The following is a 15,429-nucleotide window of genomic DNA, read 5'->3' as shown; positions in this document are numbered from 1 at the left end:
GCAGCCACATTTGGAAACATCCAGTTCAGCAAAACAGCTCGTACTTGTACTTTGTAGGCAGAAATCTACACGTTGATTTGTTACTTATGCAACAGTGAGTTGCAGAAATACAGACTCTGTCTGCTCGGAAGAGACCTTAAAGGTGATCCAGCCCAACCCTTGACCCAGCACTCAAGGGTAAATAAACACCAAACCATGTCCCTAAGCACCAGGTCCACACACTGCTTAAGCACCTGCAGGGTTGATGACACCACAATTGCCCTGCTGAGGTTTGAGAACTCTTTCAGTGCAGAAATATTTCTTGAGATCCAGCCTGAGCCTACCCTGTTGCAGCTTGGAACCATTTCCTCTGCTCCTGTCATTTGCCACCAAGGAGCAGAGGCTGCCCCCTCCTCACTCCAGCCTCTCTGCAGGGTGCTGTAGAGAGGCTCCAGCTCTGTTCTGCTTCCAGACAAGAAACACAGCAGGTGCTTGAGAAAAGCATAGGTAAAAGCTCAGTCACAAAGAAGCAATCAGGATTTTATCACAATAAAAGTATCTGCTAAGAGCTGCACTGCGAATGGCTCTGCAAGCCCGCAATAACTCTGCTCGTAGATGTTTGTTTTTAAGCTGTGCCAGGCTTACCTTTCCCACGTGTTTTTCTGTCCTCAGCTCGCTGGCAGAGGAGAAGCCCCCAGCAGTGCCCTTTCACCTTTCTGCATGTCAGGGCCATTGCTGCATCTCCCAAGGCAGCCTCGGGAGTGCCTCTCCCCCTGCTTTAACAGCAGATGTCAGTGCTGCGCCTCCCTTTTCAGACCAGGATGTCCCTGCAGAGCTGCAGCTGTCAGCGCAAACTGCAGGGCACTGCCACCAGCACTGGTGGCAGACGCTGTTCAGGCCCAGAGCCAGCAGCAAAGCAAGCCACGGCAAACCACAGCAAGCCACCCCCTCGGCCTGCCTTTGCTGCTGTGATTGACTCGTTCTTGCTCAGCGGCAGTCTGCAGCATTTCAGTGCATCCCAGCCTGGAGGAGATGAAGGGCAGTGTTCCATGATCTGCCATGTGATGTACTTCTAACTGCATCTTTTTCTTTGATTTATGGCCAGCAGAGGACATCACAGCTGCAGCCACGCTGCTTACCTTACTGCAAGCATTACTGCTCAACCCTGACCTGAAAACTTTGCTGGGATAGGTTGAGCACTGACCTGTTGGAGAGCAATGTAGTAGAAAGGGGCCTGGGGGTCCTGATGGGGACAATGCCCATGAGCTAGCAATGTACCTTTGTGGCCAAGAAGCCAAGGGCATCCTGGGGAGTGTTAGAAGGCTGTGGTTAGTAGGTCTAGAGAGGTCTTCCTACCCCTCTACTCTGCCCTACTGAGGCTGCATCTAGAGTATTGAGTCCAGTTCTGGGCGCCTTAGGTCAAGAGGGACCTCAGGGAACTGCTTGAAGGAGTCCAGTGCAAAGCCACAAAGCTGCTGCAGGCAGTGGAGCATCTCCTGTGAGGCCAGGCTGAGGGAGCTGGGAGCTTGCAGCAGAGGAGCCTGAGGGCTGCCCTCAGTGCTGTGCTAAAGATGTGCCAGGCAGTGTCAGGAGGACGCTGCCAGGCTCTGCTCAGAGGTGGCCAAGGGCAGCACAAGGGGCAATGGGTGCAAACTGGAGCAGAGGAGGTGCCTTGGGAAGATAATGGAAAACTTTTCCAACATGAGGGTGCCAGAGCTTTGGAACAGGCTGCCCAGAGAGGTGTGGAGTCTCCTTCTCTGGAGACTTTCAAAACTCACAGAATCACAGAATGTCAGGGGATGGAAGAGACCTGCAAAGCTCATCCAGTCCAACTCCTCTCCCAGAGCAGGATCTCCTGCACCAGATCACACAGGAACACATCCAGGCAGGTCTTGAATATCTCCAGAGAGGGAGGCTCCACAACTCCCCTGCGCAGCCTGCTCCAGGGTTCTGTCACCCTCACAGGGGAAAAAATCCTCCTCATGTTTCCATGGAACTTCCTAGGCCTCAGCTTCCACCATTGCCCCTTGTCCTGTCACTGGGCATCACCCAGCAGAGCCTGGCTCCAGCCTCCTGCCACTCACCTTTATAAACACTGATGAGGTCACCTCTCAGTCTCCTCTCCCAGCTGCACAGCCCCAGCTCCCTCAGGCTCTCCTCCTAACAGAGATGTTCCATTCCCTTCAGCATCTTTGTAGCTGGGTGCTGGACTCTCTCAAGCAGTTCTATGTCCTTCATACACTGGGGGCCCAGAAATGGACATAGTACTCCAGATGTGGCTCACCAGGTCAGAGTAGTGTTCCTGTGTGACCTGTCCTGAGTGATCCTGCCCTGCCCGGGTGGTTGAAGTAAGTGATCTCTGGAGGTCCCTTCCAACCCCTACCATGCTGTGATTCTGCCCAGCTGGTGCACCTGCACATGGCACTGCAGTGGTCAGATCACAGGGAGTGCCACCAACATTCCAGGTGACTGCTGCTGCACCTCTGTGTCTGCAGGCTCAGCTGTGAAGGTGGCTGCAACTCCCTTCAGCTGGCACAGTGTCTGAGCTGCAAAGTGCTGTTCCAGGAGCAACCTGTCACAGCTGCTTGGGTAGAAAGACAGGGGAGCAGAGAAAGCATCCGTGTGAGACCAACTTCTGTGGCAACGCAGCTCCCACAGCTTGTTGCCAGGGCACCACCTCAGCAGCAGGCCCACATTGTCCCTTAGGCTTCCTTTTCCTACTGATGCCCTTGAAGAAGGCCTTTTTGCTGTCTGTCAGAGGTTTCCTTCCGAGGGCCAAGAGTGCTTGTCATCTTCCCTGCTCTGCTGCCCAGCTGCCAGCTCCCGTGCCTCTCGCACGGCTTCGTCACTCAGAATGCCATTTTGGAACTGATGCTCCAGATGAAAAAACAGCCCCAGGAATACTGTTTGCATGGCACCAACCTCACCCAGAAACGCCTGCATCGCAGCAGACAGGATCTCCCAGCTCGGCTCAAACCACAGAAATCCTAACGCCGCCTTTCCTGCCCAGCGAATCCTGCTTGTGTAAATTACTGCCTCAGGCCTTATACACACGAGAGAAAAACATTACAAACATGTCCCAGAGCAGTTATTGCTGGGACAAACAGTCCAGCCCCGCTGCTGGATGCTGCTTGCTCCCTTTGCACTGCTTTGCTTTTTTTTTCCACAGGGCCCTGCAGGCTGAGGAGGAGAACATTTTGCTCTGCTTTTATTTTGACTTCCTGTTTTAGAAAGCAGAAAAACCAAAGTCTCCAGGAGCTGCAGCCTCACTTACACAGTTGCAGGCCTTTTATTTACACAGAGAGCATTTTTGGGTTTAATTATTTTCCTGGTGGGTTTGGTAGACTTAGCAAAGGCTTTGGGATTGTGTGGTTTGTCTCTGCTTGTTTACTCAAAGAGAGGAGAACTCTCTTTGCATCTCACAGCATCACAGCATCAACCAGGTTGGAAAAGACCTCTAGGATCGTCGAGTCCAACCTATCACCTAACCCTCCTAATTAACTAAACCATGGCACTAAGTGCCTCATCCAGCCTCCTCTTAAACACCTCCAGGGATGGGGAGCCACCTCCCCAGGCAGCCCATTCCAATGCCAAGCACTCTTCTCCTGAGGAATTTATTCCTGATGTCCAGCCTGAACCTGCCCTGGCACAGCTTGAAACTGTGTCCTCTTGTTCTCAGCTGCTTGATGCTGACTTCTCCAACATGCTGCCAATCCAGACTCTCTGCTGGCAGGCTTCAGAAGCTTGTCTTACTGCCCTGTCACTTTCTGGCAGGTCTGTTTTGGAGGTAGAAAGGTCTCTGGAGAGTGCTGTGGTTAATGTGGAAAAGTGGTAGTCAAGTCAGGACACTCTTAGCACTGCTTGCAGTTCTCTGGAGCCTTTCATGTTGGTTCCTGTCAGCACGCCAATGCCTGCAAACTGTTGCAGTTGCATGCCAAAGAGCTTCTTTAGTTGCTGTAATGCCTTCATACATTGCCACTCATTGGGTTTTGTCCCTAGGTTAGGCTGTGAGCCCTGAGGATCCCTGCCTGGACTCTCTTCCTCCTCCTCTCCAGCATTGCTGTGTTTAAGCAGCACTTGTCAGATTCTGTTTTCCTTCAGTGATTTTGGGACATTCAGACTTCCTGCAGTGCTTTGCAGCAAGCAGCTGCACAGCAGTGATGTCTGGTAGGAGGCAGCTCTAACTATCTGCACCTCGCCAGGCTGGCTTACTCTCTTAGCTCTTGCTTGCTTTCTGTACTCAGTCCCTGACTTAGCAGCTCTCTCTGGTGTTCCTCATTTGTTGTTTGGGATGAGCAGTTCTGATCCCAAAATCCTCCATCTGTGTGGCTGGTCTAGTTCTACTCTGTCCTCTCTGTGTGAGATGAACAGAGCTACAGAAGGTAGTCCAGATGCAGGCCCACTGAGGATGAGGGCATGCTAAGTAGCTGTTTTTCATGACTCATCACATGTACTTGTGGTGCCTTTTCTCCTGACAGTCATAGAATCATAGAATCTACCAGGTTGGAAGAGACCTCCAAGATCATTCAGTCCCACTTAGCACCCAGCCCTGTCCAATCAACCAGACCATGGCACTAAATGCCTTATCCAGGCTTTTTCTGAGCACGTCCAAGGATGGCAACTCCACCACCTCCCTGGGCAGCCCATTCCAATGCCAACCACTCTCTTTGGCAACAACTTCCTCCTAACATCCAGCCTGGACCTTCCCTGGCACAACTTGAGCCTGTGTCCCCTTGTTCTGTTGCTGTTTGCCTGACAGAAGAGACCAATCCCACCTGACTACAACCTCCCTTCAGGTAGTGCACTCTTCAATTCCTTGCCTCAGAGTTAATAAGAACTTCAGCAGGCTTCGAGAAGACCTTGTAGTGGCCTTCCAGTATCTGAAGGGGGCTACAGGAGGGCTGGGGAGGGACTGTTGACAAGGTCTTGGCAGGACAAGGAGTAATGGGTTTAAACTGACAGAGGCAATATTTAAACTGGGTGTTAGGAAGTTCTTTCCAGTGAGGGTGGTGAGACACTGGCACAGGTTGCCCAGAGATGTTGTGGATCTTTGATGACATTCTGTGATCCACAACCTCCCTGGAGGTGTTCAAGGCCAGCCTTGAGTGACCTGTTCAAGTGGGAGGTTTCCCTGCCTGTGGCTGGGGGTTGGAACTGGAAGGGCTTTGAGGTCCCTTCCAACCTAAGCCATGCTGTGATTCTAACAGCTATTAAGGAAACTGTTTTGAATGTCTTACATAGAGCTTCTTCTTCAGTGCTTACAGATGCTGTTAGCTAAACCAGCAACACTGAAATCTGTGTCTTCTAAATACATTTTAAAGCAGGCACAACCTCTACTGAGTCCCAGCTCTTGTAGCCTGTCCTCAAAACAGAGCTGCTGCAGCCCTCTGAACATCTTTGTGGCCTACTCTGGACTTGCTCCAACAGTTCTATGTCTTTCTCATGCTGGGGGCTCCAGAACTGCACACAGTACTGGTCTCTTCCCCAGGCAACCAGTGACAGAACAAGGGCACAGATTCTCAAACTGTTTCAGAACAGGGTCAGGCTGGATGTTATGAAGAAGTTATTCACAGCAAGAGTGATTGGCACTGGAATGGGCTGCCCAGGGAGGTGGTGAAGTCACCACCCCTGAAAGTGTTTAGAAAGAAACTGCATGTAGCACTTGGTGCCATGATTTAGTTGATTAGAAGGTGTTGGGTAATAGGTTGGACTCAATGATCTCAGAGGTCTTTTCCAACTTGGTTAATTCTGTGATGCTGTGATGCTGTGACTCGTGTGGAACGTGGTAAAATCAAAGAGGATGTTGGCATGCTGGGCTGACAGGACTTTAAGTTAGCCCAGGAGGACTTGCACACACACATATGGAGGAGAGCAGCCTCTGGCAGAGCCCTTGCACACACACATATGGAGGAGAGCAGCCTCTGGCAGAGCCCAGCACTGATGCTCAAGAGTGTCTGCAGAGATGCTGCTGGGCTTGAAATCAGAGCTGGGACCAAAGAAGGCAAAGAAACAGCTTGAGTGGAAAAAAGGAAGGGCAGCAAGAATTTGGCTGTGGTGGGAGCAAATCGTCATTACAGTATGATGAACATGAAGCTGAGCCCTCAGCCTTTGAGGCTTGGTTATGTGGCAACCCCTAGCTGATTTCCTGGAGTTAATTGCAATGTCATTTACTAGCAGCTGCTTCTCACTGTAGTTCTGTGTGGCTCTGGAAGTGACTGCTTCCACACAAGGTGACATTTAGCACAGCAGATAGCTTCTGAGCTTTGGAGCAGCAGGCTGAAAAAAAAAGAAAACCAGAAGCATGGTTGCCATGAAAACTGAAGGAGATTGTGGCAGTAAAATCTTCTTGAATAAAAGCCTCCAAAAGTGCTAACATCAAGGGGAGTTTTACAGATCATTTTTTCTCTTACTGGTAGCTGAAATGATGGGGAAAGGCAAGAAAATTCCTGAGGCAAAGGAAGGAAAGAATGTCCAAAGGAAGGGCAGGCCTTACAAAGCTGGGGCATGCATAGAATCACAGAATGTAGGGGCTGGAAGGGACCTCAAAAGATCATCTGGTCCATCCCCCCCTGCCACATCAGAATCACACAGGAACACATGCAGGGGTATCTTGAATATCTTCAGAGAAGGAGACCCCACACCTCCCCTGGGCTGCTGAAGATTGCTACATGCCTGCTGGTAGGACCTCACTTCCACCATTTCTAAAATGAGGCCCAGGTGTGTGTGACATCTAAAGAGACCCAGAGGGTCATCACCTTGTCCATCTCCTGTGCTCCAGGCTGGATGTGTAGGGATACTGCTGCCAAGGCACACTTTGCTCAGTGGACAAGACAGATCTCCTTCCATCCAAGCCTCAACACCCTAGAGGCAGCATGCCCGTAATTTAAGAAGAAGGAGGAGAAGTTGCCACAGAACACTTTGTTTATTTTATTAGTTGACTTTTCTACCTTTAAAAGAAACAGGAAAAAAAATAAGTGGTTATTACATTAATTCATGCTTGCACTGGAACAAAAGAGAACATTAGCACCAGAGTGCCTCCTACACATTCAGCCTCCCCAGACGCCTGGGTTTTGCTCAGTGAGGTGGAACATGCTTGACTTACATTGCTTGTATTTGGTGCCCTGGGAAGTGAGCATGTCAAACCCAGCAGGACAGGCACATCTCTCTTGACTTACTGGATTTATTCCATGGTTTAAAAAATACAAATCACTACTATTGATTCCAAGGCAGAACTGACAGAGAGCTCTCCAGACTGGAGTGCTTGAGCCCTTGAGGCACAGACCCTGGCATGCAGAAGCAATATGTTTAAACAAAGAATGGAAGTACACATTAATAATTAGCATATAGTTGACATCTGTGGCCATAGAAGGAGCCATTGTGCCTGCAAGGTTGTGCTTTATGAAGTACACCGTCGAAATTTAGAGCACCTCTCATGGCTCATTATCGAGCCTGCTTCAACCTTACTCATGCAGGTCAGAGTAGTCACCAGCTACCTCCAATGGGAAAGCTCTCTTGACCCCATGTGCTTGGCAGGGAAGGTTAAAATAGAGGAGAGATTGAGAGCCGTAGAAGAAAAAGCTGAGAGGAGATCTGATCATCTGAGGGGCTAGGTGACAAGTGTCTGGAGCCAATCTCTTTTTGGTGCTCAGCAGCAACAGCTACAAACTGGAACAGAGAAGGTTTCACCTCAACATAAGAAGAAACCTCTTTACAGTGAGGGTGACTGAGCCCTGGAGCAGGGCTCTCAGATAGGTTTTGAAGTCTTCTTCTCTAGAGACTTTCAAAACCTGTCTGGATGCATTCCTGTGAGAACTACCCTAGGAGCTCCTGCTTTGGCAGGGGGCTGGATTTGATGACCTCTGGAGGTCCCTTCCAATCTCCAAGGTTCTGTGATTCTGTGATTCTGCACTTGCCATGAAAGCACGGGAAAAAAACCTAAGTGCTGTGAATAGCTGCAGGGCAGGTAGTTACACCTGTGTGTGCCTGGGGCATGCAGACACATTGTAGAGAAGCATTGCCTACTACTCACAGAATCAATCAGGCTGCAAAAGCCCTTAGAGACCATCAAGTCCAACCTATGACTCCATTGTCTAATCAACTAAATCTGATGCCTTTCTCTTTTCCTGTCTGTCTGTTAACAGGCTCATGCTCACAAGCTTGGAAAGGGGATCATGGAATATCAGTGAACTTCATTGGTCCCCGAATGTGCCAGTGACAATGGCTTTTGTTCAGTGCTGGAAAGGGGGTTTCACAATGTTTTTAGGGTGCTGTGACAATCCCATGCCACTATCCATTTTGGATGCTCTGGGAAGAAGATGGCAGCGCTGCCCACTGATCTGTTTTGTCATTTGGGCCACAGGTGAGGCAAATCTGGAGATGCAACAAAATGCGTGGCTTGTGTCACAACAACAATGAAAATAAAAATAAGCAGACAAAAGCAATGTGAAAACAGCTGGCAGCTGGCAGAAGAAAACCTTTTGGTCTTTCCTTTCATAACGACATTTCCAGCACCAAAGTTTAAGTGGAGATACCTAAAAATCCAAGCAGAAGTTTGTTTCTTCCCAAGCTTGGGGGTTTTGTTTCTTTCTTTGTATTTTGTTTTGTTGTTTGCTTGGGGTTTTTTCTTAAGCTTGAAAGTCTTTTCTGAGCTGGGGAGGATTTCAGTCTGTGCAGAGCAGAGCCCTCTGCACACATCTCTCATTTGTAAGACACACCTATCAAAGAGAAAATCTCTGTTACATGAGTAGTTCACAGGGTCACAGGACGTTGGGGGTTGGAAGGGACCTCTGGAGATCTTCCAGCCCACCTCCCCCCGCCAGATGATGTTAGTAATGGCTCTCAAGCATGGGTGATGCTGCTGGGACGCAGTGTGTGTCCCCGGGGTGTATTCAGCACATGCTGTCCCTTTGCGTACACCTCCCTCAGCCTCAGCCACCTTCCAGGCTGATCAGCTCAAAGCGTTTTCCGATCCCGCACACCTCTTCCACCCCAGCCACACAGGTTAGCGACACCCAGGTCAGTGTTTTTCTCAGGTGAAGGAAACTGGGACAAGCGGGACACTGGCAATGTCCTCCGCGCATCGCACAGCCCAGAGCTCCCAACAGCCTGGCGGGGGACATCCTTCAAAGTCCTCCGGCTGCTGGCAGGAGCTTTTTAAATCTCACTCTCTTCAAAGACTTCCTCAGTAGTCTCTCCGGTGGTGACTTCTCCTTCGCTGCTGTCCGACAGGCTGGCCCGCGGGCGGGACGGGAGGGCGCAGCCTGCGTCTGCGCTGAGCCCTGGCCCCGGCTTCGCTCGCAGCTGCTGCAGCTGCGCGCCCCAGGGCTCCCTCGCCTCCGGGCACAGGCGGCGCCTGCTGCCCAGCTGCTGCTTCTTGCCTCTCTGGGAGCATGTCCGCAGGTATTTTATGTTCTCCCCAAGAAAGCAGAATCTACAGCCAAAGGGATCTGCTAGCAGGAAGCGGGACCACTGCTTCTGGAGCTCTGCTTTCACCTGAGGGAAGAAGAAAACAGCCTGTCCACGGCGAAGTAGTGCCCCACACCTTCCACTAACCCGAGTGCTACTTGTAGCATGAGAGGAGCTGTGGAGGTGCTGAGCTTTGTGCCCTTTTGGAGTGCACCGTGTACCTGGTGAGATCCCTGTAGGACAGAAACAGACTTAATTGCTCCATCGGTCTTAAGAAGCCTTCCTCTTCACTCTAACTTAGGAAAGCTTCTCCCAGCCCCTGCATCTCTGCTGTCACAGTGATCCTAACGCCTGTGTGGGAGAGAGCTCAAGGACTTCCATGTTTATAGCCTCATGAAGTGAGGAGGAAAGCCCAGGAATTGTGGAAATGAGAACCATGCAGCTTTGCCAGGGCGTTGTTCTTGGACATCTGCTTTGCTGTGTTAGAGCTCTTTAGCTGGCAGTCTGCCTTCAACCCGCAGCACTGAGCGTCTTGCTGCCTGCAGCCCCTGAGCCAGTGCTGCAGAGGGAGAGCAGCCTTGTCCTTGTCTAACCAGCAGCTTTGGCTGACAGCTCAGCTGAACTGGAAAGAAGGCCAAAAGATCAACTTGTAATGACATATGCTAGATGCTAGCAGGTCTGCAGCCTTTGCAGGTGTTAAGCTCCTGGGCTGCAGACAAGTGCCACAACTTTTGATTAGATAGTTCCAAATTTGCTCCAGGTCTCCTTGTTAACCACCAGGAACTTAAGATCTAGCTTTTGTATCAAACCCATCTTGTTTCACCACTGCCTTTAAGATGATGTCCAGATTGAAGTACCTGTGTCAGTGTGGTATGTGCTGTGCCAGTTGGCTATGCCAGGCTCATAAATGCAACTGATGCTGGGTAGGCATTTGTGATTTGCAGCAGTGGAGGTCTGCACTCAAATCAAACGTTAAGAGAAGTACAGGCAGTGAGCTTCAACTTACAAACCATTTGAAATGAAGTGAGGTTCATTCCAGAGCCTACACAGCATCATTCCCTAAAGCAGCTTGCAGCAAGTCAGGTGTGATAAGGCCAAGGCATCTGTGGCAGTGATGGGGACACAGAAGCTGAGCCAGTTAGACCTCTGAATGTTGCATCTAATTTTGGTCCCCCAGTATGAGTTCTATGCTGATAAGCTGGAACTTATCAACAGAGGTCAGAGCTGTAGTGCTTGCCCTGTGAGGAGAGGTTGAGTGAATGAGACTCATTCACACTGAAGACCTAAATACTACCTGTGAAGAGAACATGGAAGAGATGGAGGCAGGCAGTACACAGGCATTTCGTAGACACCAAATGATTAAAGGAGAGGGGTTTAGGTGGCTGACCATAAGCTGCTACTGGTATTTCAGCCAGCCCAAGGTGTCCATACTTACAGGACTGTATCCACTCAAGCTTCAATGGAAGTACTTTGCATCTGAACCCCAAACCCCCGAGAGGTCTTGGACAAAACAACTATACCATATAACTATAGAATTATAATTCAAGGGAATGCCCTCAGGCCCTTGAATAAGTAGAACTGTCCATCATGTGCAGCCTTCTTGGTGTCATCTGTCTAAGGAGAAGCATCCACTGTCTTCAGCCTTCTTGGTGTCATTAATATACTTTACTAATCAGCCAAACATTCTCCTCACTGCGTTGTCTCTTACCTCTCCATTAGCAAAGCAATACAAAACTGCTACAAAAAAACCCTGCAAGAGAGAGACAGAAAGAAGAAAAAGTTAGAGTGCACAGGAAATCTCTGAATTTTTAGTTTGAATATGCCATCAGTGTCAGAGCTGTGAGCATAAACAGGGCTTCTTAATGCTCAGAAAGGAAACTTTGGTCTGTATTTCTTCATTATTGAAGCACTCGTTGACTTGTCCTCACACAGCACCCTAGCAAGGCACGTTCAGAGTGAATGCTGAGGAACAGAGACTGTGCCCCCCACTTTGATCTCCCATGTTAGATTAATTTCATCACCACCTCGCATTTTTTATTCTCCAAACCACTGCTGCTCCACTGGGCCTGCTGCTATTTCTCAATATGGTAAAACAAAAATGCTTGGGGAGGGTCTCATATTATCCAGGAGCTTGTTTGAATTTTTGAATGAGGCTACTGAAAGGGACCTCATTTGGGTGCTTGTTGAAAATGAATTATATTGTTCCAGTATCATTGTCCCGGGGATCAGTATAAGTCTGGGGCTGAGTTGTTGGAAGGGGAAAAGGATTCGGGGGTCCTAGTGGAGGGGAGATTGACCATGAGCCAGCAATGTGCTCTGCTGGCCAGGAGGGGCAATGTCATTCTGGGGTGGATTAGGACTATGCTTAGTAGGTTGAGAGAGGTTCTCCTGCCCCTATACTCTGCCCTGCTGAGGCTGCGTGTGGAGTACTGTGTCCAGGTATGGGCCACCCAGTTCAAGAGGGACATAGAACCACTTGAGAGTCCAGTGCAGAGCCACAAAGATGCCAAAGGGAATGGAACGGCTCTGTTATGAGGAGAGCCAGAGGGAGCTGGGGCTGTGCTGCTTGGAGAGGAGAAGGCTTTGAGGAGACCTTGGAGTGGCCTTCCAGTATCTGAAGGAGGTTGCAGGAAGGCTGGGGAGGGACTACTGACAACTATTGACAAGATCTTGTAATGACAGGATGAGGAAGAATGGGTTTGAACTGGCAGAGGGGAGATTGAAACTGGATGTTAGGAAGAAGTTCTTTGCAGTGAGGGTGGTGAGACACTGGCACAGGTTGCCCAGGAAGGTTGTGGCTGCTCCCTCCCTGGAGATGTTCAAGGCCAGATTGGATGAGGCTTTGAGCAACCTGTTCTAGTGGGAGGTGTCCTTGCCTGTGGCAGGGGGTTGGAACTGGATGAGCTTTGAGGTCCCTTCCAACCAGAACCATTCTATCATTCTATGTTTTGTTTTCTTTTGAACAAAACAGTTCATCTGCCTCTTAAGGATGAGAGGATCTACAGCCTAAACAAATGTAACTGTGCACAGTTTATGTGTTTGGGCTTTGGGGTATTTTGGTTTGCTGATCCCTTCACAAATAAAGCTGTACCTATCAAGAGAATCTGCAACACTGTCGAGGTCTTTGGGTACAAAAAGTTTTGCCTCTAAAGCATGCCATGCAGCCAAGTGTGTGCATGTTGCTCTGAAAGGAATGATGTTTACATTTTCCAGCAGGGATGAGTAAGTTATCTCCTCTATCTGGTTGCTTTCTACAAGCCAGTAAATAAAATCTTCACTTAAAATCATTCTGTCTTTCTTAAAATAGCATCTAGTCACTGCAACCTGGCCAAATAAGGACATGCCTAACTGAAGAACATGTACTTCAACACCCTGTCAGCAGGCCTCCATAGGATGGTGGCTCTGTGTGAACTCCCCTTTGCCAGCCTCAGGCTTTAGTGTAATTACAGCCTCAATAAGAGTGTCAAAGCCGCTGGTGTGTCCGTAACGCCAGAGAGCTGCTTCATGCATACAGGTTAAAAACAAGGATCCCCATGAAGTGTGGGTGGAGTGCAATATGCTTTGATAGCTTCATGCCTCAGGCTGTGAAACAAGGCAAAAGTGTGTCCCAGAATCACAGAATCAAACATTCTGGCTGGAAAATCCCCCCAAGATCAGCAAGCCAAACCGTTACCCCTACTCTGCCAAGTTCACCCTTAAGCTGTATCCCCAAACACCACATCCAAGCGAATGTGGCTCCTTCACGTCTTCCTGCTTGCAGCCAAGGTGTGAGGGTGCAGACCTGGCAGAGCTACACTCACACCTTTCCTACACCAAGTTTCTGCCTACTTACATGCTGCTGAAGGAGACTGAAGGAAACCCAAGCACATAAACATCTTTAAAACACTCTGCTGACTTTATAGATGCAAAGTCTCTCTTCCACTTTCAGATGCTGCTCCATCCATCTCTCTGTTCCCTTCAAGTGAGTGCTTTGGCAATTTTTGTCTTAGCCCCAGGGATTGGTCCATCAGTACTGGACTCTTTGTGAGTGTACACATAGGAGGCCACAGTGGCACCCACCCAGCTGCTGTCTCCACTAAGCCAAACATTCAGATTCTCTTCCATGCTCATTCCTCCAGTTCATTTTGTGTCTTTGATTGCTGGCTAACACAACTTTGTTGGTGCTATTCAAGCCCTGCTGGACACTTCCCTGGAACAGGTGGAACCATCTTTTGGAAGAAGTCCTAAATGGCAAGGATTGCCTTACAGTCCTTCTGTGGTCATGAGCTGACCCAGACTAACTTGAGGCTGATCCTTGTGTCTCCTCATACACAGCAGTAGTTGATAGTGTTTTGTTTATACAGTGGCAAAACAATGAGGTCATTGTGGTGTGTGTGGGGAGTATGCTGGATGCGTCCTGTGCCCTGAAAAAGATGACTCCAGAAGCAATTCTGTCCTCACTGTGACTGCAAAGTCAACAGATCACTTGAAAATCTTGTTACAAAAAAAAAGCCACCAGTGTTTTCTAGGAACTGACTTCTGTGAAGTACACATTTTGAACAGATGTCAGACTCCTTCTTTGGTCATTGGGACCTGCTGCATCTGGAACATGCCAGCTGGGAAGATTTTGTCTTGTCATTGTAATAGTGTCTCTAGAGACATTGCAGGTTGGAGCAGAACCTCCACAGATTCACAGAATGGCCTAGGCTGGAAGAGACCTTAGAGATCATCTAATCCAACCTCCCCACCATAGGCAGGGCTGCCTCTTGACTAGCCCAGGTTGCTCAAAGCCCCATAGAACCTGGCCTTGAACGTCTCCAGGGAGGAGGCACCCACAACCTCTCTGGACACCCTCGTAGTGAAGAATTTCTTCCTAAGACCCAATCAAAACCTACTCCCCTTCAATTAAAATCCATTTCCTCTTGTCCTGCCAGTGGGCACTCCTGTAAAAAGTCCCTCTTCAGCCTTCCTGTGGGTTCCTTCAGGTATTGGAAGGCAGCTATAAGGTTCCCCTGGAGTCTTCTCTTCTCTAGGCTGAACGATCCCAGTTCCCTTAGCCTGTCCTCACAGCAGAGATGTTCCAGCCCCTGGTTCCATTTTACTGTGATATCTATACTAGGAAGGGATAACAACAGGCACCAGTACAGGTTGGGGCTGCCCTGTTGCAGAGCAGCTCCATAGAGAAAGACCTTGGAGTGCTGGTGGGCAGCAAATTCTGCACAGGCCAGCAACGTGCCCTTGGGCCAAGAGAGCCAATGGCATCCTGGGCTGCATCAAGGAAAGTGTAGCCAGCAGGACCAGGGAGGTTTTTCTTCCCCTCTACTCTGCCCTGGTGAAACCACACCTGGAATACTGAGTCCAGTTTTGGGCTCCCCAATTCAAGAGAGACAGGGACCTGCTGGGGAGAGTCTAGTGAAGAGACACAAGGATGACTGGGGGACTTGAGCATCTTCCTTGTGGAGAGAGACTGAGAGTTCTGGGGATGTTTAGTCTGGAGAGAAGGCTGAGAGGAGATCTGCTCAAAGTAAATAAATATCTGAGGGGTGGGTGTGCAGTGCAGGGGACTTTCCAAACCCACCTGGATGCATTTCTGTGTGGACTATCCTGGATGATCCTGCTTTGGCAGAGAGTTGGACTCGGTGATCTTTGGAGGTCCCTTCCAACCTCTAAGGTTCTGTGACCATGTGATCTATAGGTGACCACCATACATATACATAGATAGGGATTTATGACCCCTAAACAAAGCTCCTGCAAAGCAGTACTTACATGAAATGAGCTCATTGTCAGCTGAATGAAAAGCCTTATATGTCTTGAGAGTCCTTCCACCTGCTCATCAGTGATGAAGGTAAATACAAACTCATGGATCCCCAGCAGTGGGATCAGCACAAGTGTAGATCTTGCCAATCTTAAAAAGAGAACATTTGGTGAGAGGGTTTTTTTGGTAATATCCTTGGTGCAAAAATAACAATAATAACAACAACAATGAAGCAGTTACAAATCAATTGCTCTGGAAATATTCCTCAGTATTCTGACTCTGGAGTTGTAGGAGCACTTTTGTGGTATTTG

General features: G+C 49.2%; 1 protein-coding gene across 1 annotated transcript in view; it reads right to left on the bottom strand.

The window, feature by feature from the left end:
* Nucleotides 1-7,866: 7,866 nt before the first annotated feature.
* Nucleotides 7,867-15,429, bottom strand: part of GLP2R (glucagon like peptide 2 receptor) — a 34,017-nt gene continuing 26,454 nt past the window's right edge. Inside the window, exons 11-13 of the mRNA XM_064151790.1 lie at nt 15,130-15,268; nt 11,093-11,134; nt 7,867-9,471 (exon numbers count right to left, since the gene is read on the bottom strand). Coding sequence (XP_064007860.1) covers nt 9,133-9,471; nt 11,093-11,134; nt 15,130-15,268 — 520 coding nt within the window. The 3' untranslated portion in view covers nt 7,867-9,132. The remainder of the gene's footprint in view (nt 9,472-11,092; nt 11,135-15,129; nt 15,269-15,429) is intronic.

This window comes from Pogoniulus pusillus, chromosome 11, assembly GCF_015220805.1.
Source record: "Pogoniulus pusillus isolate bPogPus1 chromosome 11, bPogPus1.pri, whole genome shotgun sequence".
NCBI lineage: Eukaryota > Metazoa > Chordata > Aves > Piciformes > Lybiidae > Pogoniulus > Pogoniulus pusillus.
The sequence above is the reverse complement of the archived record's forward strand: the minus strand, read 5'-3'. Positions and strand labels throughout refer to the sequence as shown.